Genomic DNA, 20668 nt, shown 5'->3' on the forward strand with positions numbered 1-20668 from the left:
CTCTTGTGGTTTTGAGCATTTTATATAATTTTATTGTCTATCCTTAGAATATCAACACAATTTTTTTTTAGTGATTGCCTTAGAGCTTGTAGTATATATTTACAACCAAGTCTGTGTTCAGATAACACTTCATGGATAGTGTGTCTACCTTACAATAACAAAATATTCCTGATTTTTCCTTGTCATCCAATGTATCATTGCTGTTATTTGTTTCACATACATATAGGCCTATGTTAACAAACACACACGCACATACGTAAGCATCCATAGCTTAATATGTTGTTGCTGCTATTTTGAATAAGCTGTTATCTGTTACATGAATTAAACATAAGAAAGGTTTTAATTTTGCCTTCACAGATTCATTCTCTGATGGTCTTCCTTTGTTTATGTAGATTTGAGTTCTGACCTATTTAATTTTCCTTCTCTTTGAAGATCTTGTAACTTTTCTTGCAAGTTAGGTGCAGTGGTGACAAATGCCCTCAGATTCTGTGTGAGAAGATCCTTGTTTCCCCCCACTCGTAAAGGATGATTTTGCTGGATTCAGAATTCTAGGTCGGTAGGGTTTTTTCTCTCTTTATTTCTCCCTCACTTGTAAAGGATAATTTTGCCGGATTCAGAATTCTAGGTTGGTAGGTTTTTTTTCTCTCAGCCATCTTAAATGTTTCACTCGCTTGCGTTTTTCTGAAGAGAAGTCGGATGTAGTTCTTAATCTTCTCTGCTATAGATAGGGTGGTTTTTTTCCTCACTGGCTCAAGATTTTTTTCTGTCTTTAGTATTTCACATTCCTAAAGTGTGAATATGATACAGTATGATTCCTAAAGGTGTAGTTTCTGGCGTTTATTCTGCTTGGTCTCTGGGCTTCCTGGATCTGTGATTTGGGGTCTGATATTAATTTTGGAAAACTGAGTCGTCATTGTCTCAGGTACTGCTTCTTCCCCACCCTCGCTCCTTCTCATATCCCCATTATGTGTATGCTGCGCCTTTTGGCGTTGTGGCACCGTCCTTGGATATTCTGGGATGTGGCTTTTTTCCTCATTTTCTTTTTGTTTGTTTTTCAGCTTTGGTAGTTTCTGTTGCTGCATCCTAAATCCCAGAGATTCTTTCCTCAGCAGTGCCCATCATTCTAATGAGCCCAGTAGAGGCATCCTTCATTTCTTTTAGTGTTTTTAATCTCTAGCCTTTCCTTTGGGATCTTTTTCAAAATTGACATCTCATTCATTACTTTACCCACCTATTAGTTCATAGGGTATTTTTTCCTTTAAAGTTAGTATATAAATTAATAGGTTTTAATTTTTGAAAAATTGTTGGTCTGACAATTCCTGTATTCCTGCTATATCTGACTAGTTTTGATGCTTGTTCAGTCTCTTAAACTGTGTTTTTGCATTTGAGAATGCAGTTATTTTTTGTTGTAAGGTGGATTTGATCTACTAAGTAAAAAGAACAGTAAACAGACATTTATTAAAGAGTACTGAGGTGTGGGGGAAGGGAGAGCACGCCACAGTCCTGTGGTAAGCTGTCAGTCTTCTTTGTTTTTTGGCTGTGCTGAGTCTTCGTTGCTGCTCGGGCTTTTCTCTAGCTGTGGCGAGTGGGGGCTGCTCTCTGGTTGTGGTGCAGGGGCTTCTCTTACTCAGAGCACGAGTTGTAGGGGGTGTTGCAGTTCCTGGGCTCTAGAGCACAGGTTCAGTAGTTGTGGTGCAAGCGCTTAGTTGCTCCCTGTCATGTGGAATCTTCCTGGATCAGGGATCTAACCCATGTCTCCTGCATTGGCAGCGGGAATTTTTTTTTACCACTAAGCCACCAGGGAAGCCCAGATGTCAGTCTTTTAGTGAGCCTTTGCCTCTGGCTTTCACACTCATGCATCTTGGTTTCTCCCTGCCTCCTCAGGTGAGACAGGATGACTAGAATGATCTGGAGTAGGTTTTCTTCCTCTAAGTAGGTTAGGCTCTGATAAAAGCCTAGCAAAGTTCAGTTCAGTTCAGTTGCTCAGTTGTCTCCGACTTTGACCCCCATGGACTGCAGCACACCAGGCTCCCCTGGCCATCATCAACTCCTGTAGCATGCTCAGACTGATGTCCATCAGGTTGGTGATGCCATCCAGGCATCTCACCCATTGTCATCGAGCAAGTTTGGCTCTGGTAAAACAGTTTTTGTATAGATCAAAGCCGTGCTAAGAAGGTTAGAATGGAGGTGGGAGGGAGGCTGAAGAAGGAGGGGATATATATTTAATAGATGATTCAGGTGGTTATACAGCAGAAATCACCACAACACTGTAAAGCAATTATCCTCCAGTGAAAAAAATTTTTTAAAAGGTCAGAATGCTCTGTATTTTAAAATGGTTCTAAAATTCCTAACCCTCAACACTGCTATATCCACTCCCCCTCCCGCACCAAAGGACACAGGGAATTTTCTCCTACATTTACTGTGGGGGCCTATTAGAACTCCTAGATGTGAAACTCAGTAGAGTGTGAGATGTCCCTTATGACTGGGTCGCCCTAGGCTTTTTAAGCGTTCAGAGTCGTTTATACTGAGCCTCCAACAGTTTGCCAAATCCAGTTCAGGTTTTCTTCCTGGCATGGAGGTTTCTGCTTAAGGGTTTCTGCTCTGATAAGTCTTGATTGTCTGTATCCACCTTTTTATCTCTGTATACTTAGGATGCACTGGTGATTTTTAAGTTCCATACATGCCAAGCTGGAAACCAGAAGTCCCAAGTTAATTTTTACTATTTCTGTCACCTGGGATTTCTAGGTTCTGGATTTTATTGTTGCTTACGTTGGAAAAATTTTCAGATGTTTTTGCTTTCTTAATTTGCTTATTTTGCTTTGCTAAGGTGGCACAGGAATGGATCAGCTCTCCAAACAAAGAGAAATTCCATCAGTTGCATTTACGAAAATTTCCTGGTGATTATAAAAAATACTGGGAGTTTGTGGGTAAGTTCTTTCTTAAGTAACTTGCACTGTGTCATGTAATAATTGGAGAGATTTCTTTTGAGGGAACAGGATAATTGTTTGTATTTTCTGGGATATAGGTTTCCTAATTTGAATCTTATGTAGACTATGTTTAAAGTCTTACTTAATGAGGATAATTAGTAGTGCATATATTACTGCTAGACTTGCTCCTCATCTGTGTGTAAAGTGTGGGGAGGTGGTGAGGGGGTAGGGTTATTTTACCTATTTTGTGACTTTTTTATTTACTTACCTCAGCAAATATTTATTGACTGTGTATTGCCTGATAGTGTGTGATTCTAGATGCCAGATATGTAGCTGGGATGAGAACATAAAATTCTGCCTTCACAAAGCTTACATTTGACTTATTTTCACTTAATTTGTTGTAAATGTCTTTTCAGTATTTGTAATTATTGTTAGCATGTTCTATAGTTCTGTTTAACCAGTTTCTAGTTAGATATGTATATTGTTTATGGTTTTTCACCATTACACTGAATAAATCCTTTTGCCTGGATCACAGTGTATGCATTTTTAATCGCCAGTCTAGGTTCGATGCAGGATACAGGATGCTTGGGGCTGGTGCACTGGGATGACCCGGAGAGATGGTATGGGGAGGGAGGTGGGAGGGGGGTTCAGGATTGGGAACATGTGTACACACGTGGCGGATTCATGTTGATGTATGGCAAAACCAATACAGTATTGTAAAGTAAAATAAAGTAAAATTTAAAAAAAAAAAAGACTTGATTCATATTGCCTCTGTCTACCAAAAAGAATTCCATTATCACGTCTAACATAAGAACATAAGAATGTATCTCTCCTCATTTGCTAGTTTAAACTTTTCCCCAGTTTTACATGGGAACTGTATCTCATTTGAGATTATACATTTTGTCCCCAAGTCTTTAGTGGTCCTTTAAATTTGGGGGGGTTGGAAACGGTCACATAATTGTCTCTGCATACCATTTGTCATTTTTCTGTTAGGAAGTTTGTTATTTGTGTGCATTTGTTGTAACTTTTTTTTAGTTTCATTATTTGCGTTCATTTTCACGTTTGGTTTGTGAGGCAGTTTTTATCTGCTTATGTTCATAAACTTTACTGTTCAAATTTTGGTTTTAGAAATTAAATAGTTTCATATTTTCTTGTAGTAATTTTATATTTCTTTTTAATATTTAAGTAACTGATTTATCTGCCATTTATCTTGATTGTATGATAGAATCATAGTCTTTTCTCTTATTTCTGACTTCTTTCATTTAACATGTGTGTAATTCATCAATTTTGTTTGTATCTTTAGTATTTGTTTTCATTGCTGTGGTATTATTTCAGTGTATAACGACATTACAGTTTTACCGTTGATGGAGATTGTTATTTTATTTTTTGGTCAAGTCATGTGGCTTGTCCTAACCACTGGACCACCAGGGAGTTTCCATTAATGGGCTTTTTTTCTATCAGTTTTGGTCTGTGTATCAGGAGTTCACAAGCCCAATCCCAGGTTCAGAGATTCACTAGGACAACTCTCAGGAATTATATTCACAGCATGGCTGTGACTTCTTACTGTGAAAGGATACAAAACAAAATTAGCAAAGGGGACTAAGCACATGGGTGAAGTCTAAAGCAGACCAGGAACAACCTTCAAGAGTCCTTTCCCAGTGGAGTCACACAACAGGCACGTAATTGTCCCACTAGTGAGGTGTGACGGTACATGTGGCATGTTACCTACCAGGGAATCTGAGGGGCTCAGTGCCTGCAGCACCCTCTGCCCATTCCAGATTCATCACTTCCCTGAAGCAAAGTGGGTGTCTGACATAAACCACAGAGAACGAATTTGGCCAACAGGTTAGATGCCGTGCACCATTGTCATCAGTGAATGAGAACTGTCTGGAAATGCAAGTTCTCAGGTGCCAATGAAGGGGCAACGTGTAAGCTTTCTCAGGACAGAAGCCTCAGGCCTGCTATGTTAGTAACTCTTCACGCACAGCATGTTATGGATAATGCCACTGTGGTCGGTCATGTGTCTCTGGTGTCATGTGAAGGCATTTTTGTATTCTTGTCTCCTGAGATGAGTTGTATGAGTTCAACTGAAGTAGATAATGCCAAGCCCGTTTATACAGAAATTATGCACCCCCACCAGTGTATGGAAGTCACATTGTTCCATGTTTATAGCGACGCATTTGTGTCGATTGTGCTATTAATTTAACCTGTTACAGTGTGCATACTGATGGCCATTTGTGGTTTTATTCTGCTATAATGAACTTGAGCCCCTTTTCATATATTTGGTAGATGCTTAAGTAACCTCTTTGGGGAAGCCAAAAGACTTGTTCGTTTTCTGTTGTCTTTTTCTTACTGATTTGTAGCAAGTTCTTTGTATAGTTTGGATATGAAACATTCTCCCACTCTGGCTTGCATTATGACTCTCGTAGAGATGTCTTTAAAATTCTTGTTTAGAATTTATTTTTAACATAACAGATACATTTGTGTGTTTTTTTTATGGAATGCTCTATGACTCATTGAAGAAACCTTTCCCTGCTGCAGGTCATAAATATATTAACATCTAGAACTGGAGCCAGCAAACAACAGCTTGTACATCTACCCTATATCCTGTTTTTATATTGCCCTAGAGTAAGGTTTTTATAATAATTTTTTAAAGGTTTTGAAAAAAAGATGGTGATGATGAATATGCAGCAGATTCCATATGTGACCGGCAAAGAAAAATCTGTCTCTTTACAGAAAGTTTACCAATCCCTTTTCTAGAGGCTTCACTGTTTTGTCAACCTGGAATTGATTTTGTGCATGAGTAAGATGTAGGGGCCATGTTTCATTTTTTTCCCCTAATGGAGATGTAATTATCCCACTACTGTTAATTGAAAAGACTATCCTTTCTTCATGGTCTGTAGTGCCATGCTTGCCATAAATCTAGTGGCTATTTAATGCACTGATATTTTCTGGACGCCTTTCTCTATTGGATCATTTGCCTACCTCACTGCCCATGTCACACTGGTTGATTAGTTAAGCTTTAGAAAAAGTTTTAGTAAACAAATCCTCTTAGCTTGTTTTGCCTTATGAGTACATTGGCTATTCTTGTCCCTTTGCATTCCTGTGTAAGTTTTAGAGGAAAAAAAATGTTGAAGTTTGTTGAGAATTGGCAAAGTTGGGACTAAACTTTTTAATTAGAGCTTGCTGTTTTCCCAGCCCCATTTATTTTACTGCTGTCCTTTCCCCTTGTTTGAAATGCCACCAGTAGGCTCAAAATGCTTCTATGTACTTGGATTTGTTTCCACGTTTTCACTGGGGATTTTGAAAGTAGAGCACAAAAGTGAGAATTTTTTGATTAAAAACTAAGGTAAGTTTCAAGGAAAGGAAATTTATTAACTCCTTTTGAATATTATGACTTCATCTACTTTGGTGTTGTAGCAGTAAATTTTTAAGAAAAACTTTATAATACTCTGTGATCAATATTTGAAAACGCCCACTGGCTTTCAAAGTCTACCAGCGCTGTCTACTTGCTTGAACTCTTAGTACAAGGGTTTAATATCCCTTTAGTTAATCTTATGTAAATTTATTCTGTTAGAATAAATGCTGACTTCTTACTGTTTTACAGTTTATCTTGAGGAAAGTGAACTAGCTAAACAGCTTCATCCAAGGGAAAATGATTTGGTGTTTTTGGTTCCTGAAAGACTCAATGAGGAGAAGAAAGATTTAGAGTGGAGTCACCTGGAGGATGCCTGTGAATATTACTGTGGCTATGTTCATAAATTCCGCCGTACTTCAGTCAGTGAGTACCTCGTGAGACTCTGTAGAGATGTCTGTCAGAAACTCGTCTTCTCATTTCTTTCTAGATTAGGCTTTACCAGCCATGTATTTGCTGTACATTTAGCTGGTGTACATTTAACAGACTTGTGTTTGTGAGGTTGATGATTTACCTTTCTGAGACCTCTTTTAGATTTTCTAGACTCAGCTGGAAAAGGCCCAGTATTTCTTGCTTTAGACTTCAGATTAAAAGCTTTCTTTTGTAATGTCGTCTTCTTCTAGTAAATTCCTTCATCTATCAGTGTTTGTTATAAAACAGACAATTTGCAAGCCATCTGTTTGTTAAATCACATTCCAGCTTTGGTTTTCTGGCTAATGATTAATGAGCAGACCAAAGATGTAACTAACTGTAAGGCACCTTGAGGGCTTTACTGTTTCTGTCACTCTCCTCCATTGTGTTGTGGGGGCTTCTCTCCCTAAGGGAGCATAACAGAAATCATGTTAGCTTGAACTTAAGGAGTGCCAGCTGTGTGCCACACGGTGCGCCCTGTCCTTTCTGTGCACGTTGACTGTCTTTTCCCAGAGCCCTGCAAAGCAGAACTAGCTATTCCCTGCTTATTGGGATATCAGAGGTCGGGATGTTGAATAACTTATCCAAGGTCACCCTCAGTATTAAATGGTAGGTTCAGAATTAAAACCTAATTTTATTTGACTGTGAAGTCCACATTCTCTATATATGCCAAGCTGCCGTTTTGACATCGCTGCTTTTTTTAGTCTCTCTTATGTGAAGAGAATATGATTTCATTATTCCTTCACCTTTTTGCATTACATCTTATAAACAGCAACAAAGCTGTTGGAGTTCAGCCGTGTGCCGCGTTGTAACTGGTGTGCTGTGTTTACTCTCCTGTGAGCGCAGCTCAGCTTTTCATGTAGGATGCGTGTAGAAGAGGAGCTGTGGGGATACATCGCTTTGTCTGTGCTTTTGACTCCGACAGGTGGCTACATTTGCCAGAGTTCTGTTTCAAAGGTGGCCTCCTTCCCTGAGCTCTTCATGTATCTAATACTCTGCCATCTCTATTTGGAAATTATTAGACATTTAAAATCTGCTCCAAAAAGAAACACTTGATTTACTGCCTGATGTGCTGTTGCTTCAGCTTTTCCCATCATAGCATGCAGTACGTCCATTCTCCCAGTTACTCAGCCCCAAACCTCAGAGTCAGGCTTGAGTCTTTCTCTCCCTCGCAGGCTCCAACCAATTCATCAGGAAGTCCTGTTAACTGGCCCATCCTTTGCAGTGTATCCTCCATCCTGGCCCCACCTCTCCCACTACATTCTGGCCCACAGGACCATTCACTTTCACCTGGATTCACCTGGATTAAGTGGTCTTTTTGCTTTTCCCATTGTAGTGCATTCTTCATTCACTGTAAGTGATTCTTTTAATGTGGGCATTAGGGCAATTCCCTTCCCTACACAGAGCTGTCCTGTAGCCCTTGACCTGACTCAGAGTCATTACTGCAGAGCCCTGTGAAGAGTAGCCACCAGTGCTTTCTCAGGCTTTAAGCTCGCTTCCTTCCGGCACACCAGCCTTTTCTCTGTTCCTCAATAATCCAGGCACCCTGCTGCCTTTGCGGTTGCTGATTCTCTGCCTGTAACATAGTTTTCCAGTTACCAACATGGCTTCCTTGTATTAAGACCATGCCCAAATGTCATCTTACCAGGAAGGTCTTCCCTGACTCTCTTGTCTGCATAACACTCCCTTACATCCCTCTTCACTTCCTCATCCCCCTCCTCTGCATTCTTCATACTGCTTACCATCACCTGGCATGTTTATTTGATTATCTGCCTCCTCCTCCTAAAAAATAAGCCTCCCGAGGATAGGAATGTTGCCTGGTTTGTAGGAGCCATTCAGTAGATAAATAGTAATTTACCTTCACTGAGTAAATTATTTGAATGATGTGGAGAAAACATGTTATAAAACACTTTGTTCTGAATAACCTTTTTAACTGGACACCTTGCATTCACTGGTAACCAAGATTGCTTTTTCTCTGTCTTGGTAACAGTGCATAATGGGAAATCTGAGTGTTCGGTTTCCATCCAGACTCAAGATAATTTACCAGTCAATTTAAATGAACTCGTGAAATGCTTTGTAATCAGCTCTCTGGTGACTACACAAAGGAAGTTGAAAGCCATGTCTTTGCTGAGTGGTCGGAACCAACTGGCCAGAGCCATTCTGAATCCAAACCCCATGGACTTCTGTACAAAAGATTTACTAACTACAACGTCTGAGAGAATTGTGAGTGATGACCATTTGATACAGGGAAAGTCAGAACATTTCACGTCACGACGTTAAAGCATCATGTTCCTTTTGTCCACAGCAAAGACTTACTAGTCACAGTGTATGCCCAGTGCCTAGTCTTCTTTAATGCTGTAAAGTATGTCTTTGTGTTAGTTAGCTTACCTCAGGAAGAAGGTAGAGTGCAATAAGGAATTGAAAACACGCTTGAAGAACAACATTAAAACGTTAGGTAAACATCCTACTTAACTTTTTAGGTGGTTAAAATGCAGAAGTAAGTAGGAGTAGGTTTAATGGAATGAATTTTGCATTTGAATGACCAGTGGAGCTTTTGGTACTGTTGCCAGTTTGAAGACGAAGTTATTGTATTGTGTGAATGGATATTTCTCATTATGAAATTGTGTATAAGTTCCAGGAAGTTAACACAGAGACAGGTGAAGGGAAAGAAATGTTATTTGAACCCCTTCCTTGTGTTCAGGCTTCCATGTGTGTTTTCTGTCAATTCTCACCTTCTGAGGGATCCTATAAAGGGATTTATATAAAAATAGGTGGAGGCTGAAGTCCAGAGAGGTAAGTTTGGAAACACAGCTTGAGAGTGAACTGAGGTGTAGACGCGGAGCTGAGCCAAGATCCGTGTTCTTCCCGCTCTCGTCACTTGTGTTAGGAAAGAAAGTCTTGGAATGGTTTTGCTGTCAAGGGAGAGAATCGACTAAAATGGGAAGAAAGCGAAAGGGAAGTTGCTCAGTCATGTCCAACTCTTTGCGACCCCATGGACTGTAGCCTGTCAGGCTCCTCTGTCCATGGGACTTTCCAGGCAAGAGTGCTGGAGTGGATTGCCATTTCCTTCTCCAGGGGATCTTCCTGACTCAGGAATTGAACCCCAGTCTCCTACATTGCAGGCAGACGCTTTACCGTCTGAGCCACCAGGAAGATCAGAAAATGGGAAGAATCAGAATAAATAAAAAGGAGAGTACAAAACTAGTTTGTGATCTTTATAAGAATCACAAATAAAAATATTGTTTTATTTATAGATGGACTGAAGCCTGTAGACACTTATAAGTGACTCTTTCCAGTAGTGAATGTGCTTCTTAGATTAAAGGTCATTTTGGAGTCTTGCCTGATCATAAAGCTTCTGTTTGATGAAGGACAGGAGCAGTTCACACAGATTTTTCCACTGTCTTGATTTCCTGGGCCACCACAGAAAGAAAAAGTCATTCTCACTAATGTCTTTCATATAGGTTGCCTACTTAAAAGATTTCAATGAAGACCAGAAGAAAGCGATAGAAACTGCATATGCCATGGTGAAACACTCCCCATCAGTTGCCAAGATCTGTCTGATTCATGGACCACCTGGAACAGGAAAATCAAAAACCATTGTTGGCATCCTGTACCGCCTGCTGACCGAGGTAAAGTGTTTGTGAGGGCAGCAGCATTCTTAATTGAATATATCATTTCATGTCACTAGATTTAACTAATGTGTGAATAAGTGCTAAAGTGCCTTTTCCCCCTTCACTTTTGTGTATCTTTTGATGCTGTGTGGAACCGTACCAGATAAAGGGGTAGCAGAGATGGAGAAGGCTATAAGAAATAAAAAGGCAGAAAATATTATCTTGTGTGCAATCACTCCTGAGGGCTAGAATGGTCGTCTGGCTTTGTTAGTGGTCGTAGCTGATACCAGGAGACCATCCTGGATGTATCTATCCCTGGGCTGCATTTTGGTTGGATTGGGTATTGAATAAAATCAGTGGATAATAAGGTAAGGCTCAGAAAAGTTAACGATACAATTTTATGCCAGAGTAATTTTTTTTTAAACTTTTTATTTTGTATTGGAGTGGAGCTGTTCACAGTAATTTTAGTATCAGTGTAAGATGCAAGAGTGAACGTTGGCATTCTAGGAACCAGCGAACTAAACTGGACTGGAATGGGTGAATTTAACTCAGGTGACCATTATATCTACTACTGTGGGCAGGAATCCCTTAGAAGAAATGGAGTAGCCATCATGGTCAACAAGAGTCTGAAATGTAGTACTTTGATGCAGTCTCAAAAATGACAGCATGATCTCAGTTGGTTTCCAAGGCAAACCATTCAATATCACAGTAATCCAAGTCTATGCTCCAACCAGTAGTGCTGAAGAAGCTAAAGTTGAATGGTTCTGTGAAGACCTACAAGACCTTTTAGAACTAACACCTCCAAAAAGATGTCCTTTTCATTATAGGGGACTGGAATGCTAAAGTAGGAAGTCAAGGAACACCTGGAGTAACAGGCAAATTTGGTCTTGGAATACGGAATGAAGCAGGCAAAGGCTAATAGAATTTTGCCAAGAGAACGCACTGGTCTTAGCAAACACCCTCTACCAACAACACAAGAGAAGACTCTACACATGGACATCATGTGGTCAGCACCAAAATCAGATTGATTATATTCTTTGCAGCCAAAGATGGAGAAGCTCTATAGAGTCAGCAAAAACAAGACCAGGAGCTGACTGTGGCTCAGATCATGAACTCCTTATGCCAAATTCAGACTTAAATTGAAGAAAGTAGGGAAAATCACTAGACCATTCAGGTATGACCTAAATCAAATCCCTTATGATTATACCAGAGAAGGCGATGGCACCCCACTCCAGTACTCTTGCCTGGAAAATCCCATGGACAGAGGAGCCTGGTAGGCTGTGGTCCATGGGGTCGCGAAGAGTTGGACATGACTGAGCGACTTCCTTTCACTTTTCACTTTCATGCATTGGAGAAGGAAATGGCAACCCATTCCAGTGTCTTGCCTGGAGAATCCCAGGGATGGGGGATCCTGGTGGGCTGCCGTCTATGGGGTCACACAGAGTCGGACACGACTGAAGTGACTTAGCAGCAGTAGTATGATTATACAGTGGAAGTGAGAAACGGATCTAAGGGACTAGATCTGATAGAGTTGCCTGATGAACTATGGACAGAGGTTTATGACATTGTACAGGAGACAGGGTTCAAGACCATCCCAATTGAAAAGAAATGCAAAAAAGCAAAATGGCTGTTTGGGGAGGCCCTACAAATAGCTGTGAAAAGAAGAGAAGTGAAAAGCAAAAGAGAAAAGGAAAGATAAGCATCTGAATGCAGAGTTCCAAAGCATAGCAAGAAGAGATAAGAAAGCCTTCCTCAGCAATCAGTGCAAAGAAATAGAGGAAAACAACAGAATGGGAAACACTAGAGATCTCTTGAGGAAAATTAGAGATACCAAGGGAACATTTCACGCAAAGATGGGCTTGATAAAGGACAGAAATGGTATGGCCCTAACAGAAGCAGAAGATATTAAGAAGAGGCGGCAAGAATACATAGAAGAACTGTACAAAAAAGATGTTCACGACCCAGATAATCACGATGGTATGATCATTCACCTAGAGCCAGACATCCTGAAATGTGAAGTCCAAGTGGGCCTTAGAAAGCATCACTATGAACAAAGCTAGTGGAGGTGATGGAATTCCAGTGGAGCTATTTCAAATCCTGAAAGACGATGATATGAAAGTGCTGCACTCAATATGCCAGCAAATTTGGAAAACTCAGTAGTGGCCACAGGACTGGAAAAGGTCAGTTTTCATTCCAATCCCAAAGAAAGGCAATGCCAAAGAATGCTCCAGCTACTGCACAATTGCACTCATCTCACATGCTAGTAAAGTAATGCTCAAAATTCTCCAAGCCAGGCTTCAGCAATACGTGAACCGTGAACTTCCTGATGTTCAAGCTGGTTTTAGAGAAGGCAGAGGAACCAGAGATCAAATTGCCAGCATCCACTGGATCATGGAAAAGCAAGAGAGTTCCAGAAAAACATCTATTTCTGCTTTATTGACTATGCCAAAGCCTTTGACTATGTGGATCACAATAAAGTGTGGAAAATTCAAGAGATGGGAATACCAGACCTGACCTGACCACCTGACCTGCCTATGCAGGTCGGGAAGCAACAGTTAGAACTGGACATGGAACAACAGACTGGTTCCAGATAGGAAAAGGAGTATGTCAAGGCTGTATATTGTCACCCTGCTTATTTAACTTCTGTGCAGAGTGCATCATGAGAAACGCTGGGCTGGAAGAAGCCCAAGCTGGAATCAAGATTGCCGGGAGAAATATCAATAACCTAGATATGCAGATGACACCACCCTTATGGCAGAGAGTGAAGAGGAACTAAAGAGCCTCTTGATGAAAGTGAAAGAAGAGAGAGAAAAAGTTGGCTTAAAGCTCAACATTCAGAAAACAAAGATCATGGCATCCGGTCCCATCACTTCATGGGAAATAGATGGGGAAACAGTGGAAACAGTGTCAGACTTTCTTTTTGGGGGCTCTGAAATCACTGCAGATGGTGACTGCAGCCATGAAATTAAAAGATGCTTGCTCCTTGGAAGGAAAGTTATGACCAACTTAGATAGCATATTTAAAAGCAGAGACATTACTTTGTCAACAAAGGTCCATCTAGTCAAGGCTATGGTTTTTCCAGTGGTCCTGTATGGATGTGAGAGTTGGACTGTGAAGAAAGCTGAGCACCGAAGAATTGATGCTTTTGAACTGTGGTGTTGGAGCAGACTCTTGAGAGTCCCTTGGACTGCAAGGAGATCCAACCAGTCCATCCTAAAGGAGATCAGTCCTGGGTGTTCTTTGGAAGGACTGATGCTAAAGCTGAAACTCCAATACTCTGGCCACGTCATGCGAAGAGTTGACTCGTTGGAAAAGACTGATGCTGGGAGGGATTGGGGAGAGGAGGAGAAGGGGACGACAGAGGATGAGATGGCTGGATGACATCATCAGCTTGATGGACATGAGTTTGAGTGAACTCCGGGAGTTGGTGTTGGACAGGGAGGCCTGGCCTGCTGTGATTCATGGGGTCACAATCGGACACGAATGAGTGACTGAATTGAATTGAAGGTGGCAGGTGTTTTTTATTTTTATTATAGGAACTTTTGAATATATGTGAAAGTATGAAAGGACTGTAACATTGTGTAATAGAACTCATTAGGATATTTTGTTTGATGCAAATTGCAGAACCAAAGGAGGGGGCATTCAGATGAAAACTCCAATGCCAAAATCAAGCAAAACCGTGTCCTCGTATGTGCACCTTCCAATGCAGCTGTTGATGAGCTTATGAAAAAAATTATCCTTGAATTCAAAGAAAAGTGTAAAGACAAGAAGAATCCTATGGGTATGATATTTATGTGGGCTTTTAATTTGTTTTGTTTTCAGTGTTTAGTGTGGGGAACTTTGAATAACAAAAAGTGAGCCAGTTCTGGCTTGTTCACAACTCCCGAATTTGGTTCATGTGGCCCTCCAGGACGGTGCTTCTCTCACAGTGTGGCTTGTGACCAGTCAGTGGATTGTGAAATCAGTTTAGGGAGATCAGAACCAGCATACTTACATAAGCTAGAACAGAACCGAAGGAAGCAGCAAGGATTAGAGCATAGGCAGTGAGGGGGTAAGTAGTAATCTGTGACACATGTGGTGTTGGTGAAGGATGAGTGTACTGCTTTCAGTACAGTGTGACGTGTACCTCAGAAAAGCGCTGGCCTAGCGTGTTTACACCGAGAAGGGAAAAGGCTGGGTTGAAGGATTTGTGCATCTTCTAGATAGTGCCAGATTCTTCTAGGAAGTGGTGATGTCAGATCCCACACTGAGAACAGTTCCCAGACAGTGGGCGGGGTACTGTTTTCACTTTCCTTTTCCTGAGGAGGGGTAATAAGCACTTTTTCAGGTGTCCATTGACAACACGACAAGGCTGGATGAACGTGGGACAAAAGCCGGGTCTAGGTTGGATTTTTAACTTTTTTTGTTATACAGTGACATCTCTGTCAATAAAAAGCTTTTTTTCCTTATTTTTCAGTACTTTGATTTTTTTGTTTTTCACTGCATGTGATACATATGTTTGTGGGATTTGGTATATACCATTTATTGGGTTAAAGAAGTCCCTTTTTCGTTAGCTTTTTTATGAATGGGTGCTGAATTTTATACAGACATTCATTTGCAATGTTTTGTGTAAGAGATTATCTGTTCCTTGAAAGTTTATCTGTTTGTAGTATTGTTTTGGTGTTTGTTGTTTTGTTCTCTTTTTTCTTTTTGGTCTGTTTTTTGACAGATGGATAAGTTTCTGTCTGCTGAATGTCTTTAATTGTTGATTTATTCAAGTTTTCTGCATTTAAGTGAGTTTTGCTGATTTTTAAATGCTTGTGTTTTGTTGTATGTGAATTAAAAAAACCAACATCTCAGCACCTGGACAGTGACCGGCTCTTTATCCTTCTCCCTCCAGGGAAGCCACAGCAGCTCAGGGGCTTTCATATCTGGTTTTCACCTTTCTCTGTTTTTCACCCCTAGGAATTTCTTTTACTTCCTTCTGAGCTCACCCTGCATTTTAAAGGATTCTGTTTTAATTTCTGGAGCATTTTGAGGTGCTTAGAGTTGGGTATGAATCTCATCACCCTTCTGGCAGATATACAACTTAGCAGTTTTGAAACTTTCAAGTAAATGTTGGCTGGAGAAGATGGCTTCAAATTTAGAAAAAGGAGCTGAACTAGGAATACAGATACATGTAGACAACTGTATAATAAATTGTTAATTTATTCATTCCGCAGTTTTATTGTACTTATTCTGTGCCAGCTGCTGTTGTAGGCAGTGACCAAAACAAAACCTGATTCTATGGGGCTTGGGATTCAGTGGAAGGAGACATCAAACAATTACCTGACAGGTTGGGATAGGTGCTAATAAACACTGCTTGGTTGATGTTATTTAGTTCAGTGAAGTGGTGGGAGATTTTTAGACTAAATAATACCTGAGTGTGCTAACCTAGAATTAAAAATGTGGTTAGTAAACCAGTTTAAATGATGCTGACAGTTTTTGAAATTACCAGAATTTCCAGCACATTCTGTCCCTTAGATCCTGAGGTGGCATTGTGATGTGGAGCAGAACCTTGGTTCTGAGTATTCTACAGAAAAGGAATTGGTGGTCCCATAAGATTTCATTTGGGGAATTCAGACATGTGTTAAAAGATAAACATCTTCATCTTCGAAATATCCTGTGGTTAAGAAATCTGTTTTATTTTTAACTCAGCCGTTTTCCGAACGAATTTTATCATGAATTGTTGAATAGAACATAGTTTGAGGAACATTAGTGTAATAGAATCTCATCTCTGCTATGTACTATTTGTGCAGCCCCATTAGCTTTTATTAGGTGGAGATAAGTCCTTGCCTTTTAGGGGTTTTTATGAAGCTTTATCTAAAAGGATGTATGTGGAGCCTCTAGCACAGTTCCAGATGTCTGGTTGATTAATAGTTCATGTTAGCTCCCTTCTCTGATTGTTAATGTTTTGCTAAAAAACAGTTGTTATGTACAGAGATTGACAGTGTTCGTACTAATCTCTGTGTGACTTTTATCAACAGGAAACTGTGGAGATATAAACTTAGTACGTCTAGGTCCAGAAAAGTCTATTAATAATGAGGTCCTAAGATTCAGTTTGGACAGTCAAGTTAACCACAGAATGAGTAAGTACGGAATAAAGGTATATACTAATTAATTTTTTTCTTGTTGTATAGTTGGCTTGGGCATTAAAGGTAATTTGAAGACCCTAGAAATAGTCTGGTTTTGAAAGCTAATTTTCCTTCTCATTGTGTGTGAATATGTATATATTTGTTAGAATGAGCAATTCTTTGTCTTTTTATTTTCTTTAAAGAAAAAGACTTACCATCTCATGTTCAGGAGATGCACAAAAGAAAGGAATTTCTCGATCGTCAACTTGATGAACTTTCCCGCCAGCGTGCTTTATGCCGAGGTGGAAGGGAATCGCAGGTATCTGGACATTTCTGGATCAGTGTTTATAACAGCTTATAGATAAACTAGTTGAGTATTTGATGCTGTTCTTTTGTTGTGAAATAGTATATAATTTGTGTAAAAGATGTATACAAAAATGGTATCTTTACATTAGGAGTTAAACTTCTTTTTTAAAGGACCAGATAGTAAATATTTTAGACCTAAGTTTACAGACCTATGTGAAGTCTCTTTTAGCCACTCAACTCTGCTGTTGTAGCCTGAAGACAGCAGCAGTTGGTAACATGTAAATGATGTGCCAAGGATTGGCCTGCTAGACAGACAGGAAGAGCCAACCGACAATACCTTGGACAGATCTACATCTTAAATACAGTATTTGAGAATTTATCAGACTTTCCTGGCAGTCCAGTGGTTAAGAATCTGAGCTTTCCACTGCAGGGGGTACAGGTTCAATCCCTGGCTGAGGAACTAAGATACCACGTGCTTCACTGTGTGGTCAAAAAAAAAGAATCAATTTATCTAATTCTGTTCAGTTGGCGCAGTCGTGTCCGACTCTTTGTGACCCCATGAATTGCAGCACGCCAGGCCTTCCTGTCCATCACCAACTCCCGGAGTTCACGCAAATTCGTGTCCATCGAGTTGGTGATGCCATCCAACCATCTCCTCCTCTGTCGTCCCCTTCTCCTCCTCTCCCCAATCCCTCCCAGCATCAGTCTTTTCCAACGAGTCAACTCTTCGCATGAGGTAGCCAAAGTATTGGAGTTTCAGCTTTAGCATCAGTCCTTCCAAAGAACACCCAGGACTAACCTCCTTTAGAATGGACTGGTTGGATCTCCTTGCAGTCCAAGGGACTCTCAAGAGTCTGCTCCAACACCACAGTTTAAAAGCATCAGTTCTTCGGTGCTCAGCTTTCTTCACAGTACAACTTTCACATCCATACAGGACCACTGGAAAAACCATAGCCTTGACTAGATGGACCTTTGTTGGCAAAGTAATGTCTCTGCTTTTGAATATGCTATCTAGGTTGGTCATAACTTTCCTTCCAAGGAGCAAGCATCTTTTAATTTCATGGCTGCAGTCACCATCTGCAGTGATTTCAGAGCCCCCAAAAAGAAAGTCTGACACTGTTTCCACTGTTTCCCATCTATTTCCCGTGAAGTGATGGGACCGGATGCCATGATGTTTTCTGAATGTTGAGCTTTAAGCCAACTTTTTCACTCTCTTCTTTCACTTTCATCAAGAGGCTCTTTAGTTCCTCTTCACTCTCTGCCATAAGGGTGGTGTCATCTGCATATCTAGGTTATTGATATTTCTCCCGGCAATCTTGATTCCAGCTTGGGCTTCTTCCAGCCCAGCGTTTCTCATGATGTACTCTGCATAGAAGTTAAATAAGCAGGGTGACAGTATACAGCCTTGACATACTCCTTTTCCTATCTGGAACCAATCTGTTGTTCCATGTCCAGTTCTAACTGTTGCTTCCCGACCTGCATATAGGTTTCTCAAGAGGCAGGTCAGGTGGTCAGGTTAGGTCTGGTATTCCCATCTCTTGAAGAATTTTCCATACTTTATTGCGATCCACATAGTCAAAGGCTTTGGCATAGTCAATAAAGCAGAAATAGATGTTTTTCTGGAACTCTCTTGCTTTTTCCATGATCCAGTGGATGTTGGCAATTTGATCTCTGGTTCCTCTGCCTTCTCTAAAACCAGCTTGAACATCAGGAAGTTCACGGTTCACGTATTGCTGAAGCCTGGCTTGGAGAATTTTGAGCATTACTTTACTAGCATGTGAGATGAGTGCAATTGTGCAGTAGCTGGAGCATTCTTTGGCATTGCCTTTCTTTGGGATTGGAATGAAAACTGACCTTTTCCAGTCCTGTGGCCACTACTGAGTTTTCCAAATTTGCTGGCATATTGAGTGCAGCACTTTCATATCATCGTCTTTCAGGATTTGAAATAGCTCCACTGGAATTCCATCACCTCCACTAGCTTTGTTCATAGTGATGCTTCCTAAGGCCCACTTGACTTCACATTCCAGGATGTCTGGCTAATTAACATCTACTAAATGGAACGTGGAGTGCTAGTTGTTGGGTTGCTGGATAATGAGCTGAGGGTTCAAAACAGACTACGGGAGAAGTTGAAATAGATGTATTACTCACAGGTCCTGGAGGAGGTACATAGCATACCTTGAGGGGCCATGTAGGCGGTCCATGCAGAGTGCAGACAGGCAGGTCCTAGGCCACATATCTTTATCAGGGTCCATGGTTGGAGTGTTTTGACATATCCAGACTAGGGCTGAATTGGGCAATTTGAATGGAAAGAGCAGGGTTTTGGTAAGTTTCTTGGAATGTCTTATCTCAGGGTCACATATAAGGCATACAGATGCTGGAAGGCAAGGGAAACCATTGATCACAAGAGCAAACATTTGCTGGTGACTCTGCGTGCTATATAAGACATTTGCAAGAGTGAGGGGCTAGTGTCAGTTTGAAGTCACGGCAGGCACCTGGCCAAACACAATGGATGTCAGGGCAGCAGTGCCCTGGAGTAGCTTAGCTGAACTCTGATACACAGTAGTATAGAGAGACTGGTAGAGGAAACACACTGGGTGAATCAGCTTTTCATTGGTAAAGTACTGGCTCTCCTTTTTGAAATGTGAGGCAGTTCATTGGAAAGCATTTTAAAATGCTTAGTTTAATGATAGCTGTCTAATTTTTTCCAGAGGCAAGAATTAGATGGAAAAATTGCCAGAGTTTCAAAAGAAAGGCAGGAGCTTGCTTCTAAAATTAAAGAGGTAAGTAGTTCATCCATAGCATTTTCCTGGCATTTCTTTTTTTAAATTATGAAGTAGTTCAGACAGCCTATGGTCTTTTCTCAGTTAACATTTAAAGTTTGAGAATTCCTGGCGTTCCAGTGGTTAGGACTCTGCACATCCATGGCAGAGGATGTGAATCCAATCCCTTTTTCAGGAAACTCAGATCCCTCAAGCTGCATGTGTGGTCAAAAATGTATATAAATCAATAAAATGTTTTTATAATGAAAGATTTGAAGCATTTACAAAACTAGAGAAAGTGGTGTCACTGCACGCACATCTATAGCTTTCTCTGAAACTCTCAGTGTTCTGTTCTCCCACCCAGAAATTTATGGTAATTGTCATATGAATAATTAATGAAACTAAATTTGTAGGGTTTTCCTTTATTAAAAATAAAGAAGAAAGAACATTACGTGTCTGAATTCAGGTAGACCAGCAGTGGCTGGAATGTGGCACATGAAAAATGCCTTTTTCCCTTCCGTTTTTAGCTGAAAGCATAAGCTCTTTTTACTTGTTTTTGATCGCAAAAATCCTTTTATAGCATGTGTAACTTTTTCCCCAGTATTCTTTGGACATAAAAATATCAACTCACATTTAGATGAGTCAAAGCTAGAATGAGCCAGCATAGAGCCCTAATGAAATGAACTGGGGTTAAGGGGAGAGAGGGTACTATAAACCGGTAATGGCATTTGTATTTTTGAGCTGAGATTTTTCTCTTGAATATACTATTGACTTCTGTGTGGCTAAATGAATATAGTTGAATTTAATGCATATTTCCACTAGCAGTTTATTTCAATTAAAAATTATGTGGAAAGCTATTAAAGTTTAAACTCAGCCCAAAATTAATCTTCTCATATGTCAGGAGGAAGTCTTTGTTTACCGGTGTTACGATTTTTGCCACTGATCAGATTGTTCTGTGGGTCATTAAATTAATTGCACTTGCGGTTTTACCGTGATGCTGGCTGTAAGGAGAGGGATGTGGCAGTTACCGTGTGAGCACTGGGTGGAAGGCCACAAGCGCCGCCACCTTCTCACAGACCTGCCTCGGGGTCCAGGCTTGAGTCTGTCGTATGCTCAGCTCTAGCTTTTCAGGAGCAGAAATAGGCTA

General features: G+C 40.5%; 1 protein-coding gene across 9 annotated transcripts in view; it reads left to right on the forward strand.

The window, feature by feature from the left end:
• SETX (senataxin) overlaps nt 1–20668 on the forward strand; it is a 97183-nt gene that overhangs the window by 46792 nt on the left and 29723 nt on the right. For 7 of the 9 annotated variants that reach the window (XR_009600089.1, XM_042248025.2, XM_060413760.1 and 4 more), the window contains 8 exons: nt 2828–2927; nt 6535–6708; nt 8744–8976; nt 10215–10382; nt 13989–14145; nt 16370–16471; nt 16660–16775; nt 19471–19542. Coding sequence is in view for 8 of the 9 variants with exons in the window: in XM_042248025.2 (XP_042103959.1) it covers nt 2828–2927; nt 6535–6708; nt 8744–8976; nt 10215–10382; nt 13989–14145; nt 16370–16471; nt 16660–16775; nt 19471–19542 (1122 nt within the window). In the remaining variant the exon portion in view is untranslated. The remainder of the gene's footprint in view (nt 1–2827; nt 2928–6534; nt 6709–8743; nt 8977–10214; nt 10383–13988; nt 14146–16369; nt 16472–16659; nt 16776–19470; nt 19543–20668) is intronic. The other 2 variants (XM_042248026.2, XM_060413758.1) reach the window with 1 other exon arrangement.

Source organism: Ovis aries, chromosome 3 (genome assembly GCF_016772045.2).
Source record: "Ovis aries strain OAR_USU_Benz2616 breed Rambouillet chromosome 3, ARS-UI_Ramb_v3.0, whole genome shotgun sequence".
In the NCBI taxonomy this organism is placed as follows: domain Eukaryota; kingdom Metazoa; phylum Chordata; class Mammalia; order Artiodactyla; family Bovidae; genus Ovis; species Ovis aries.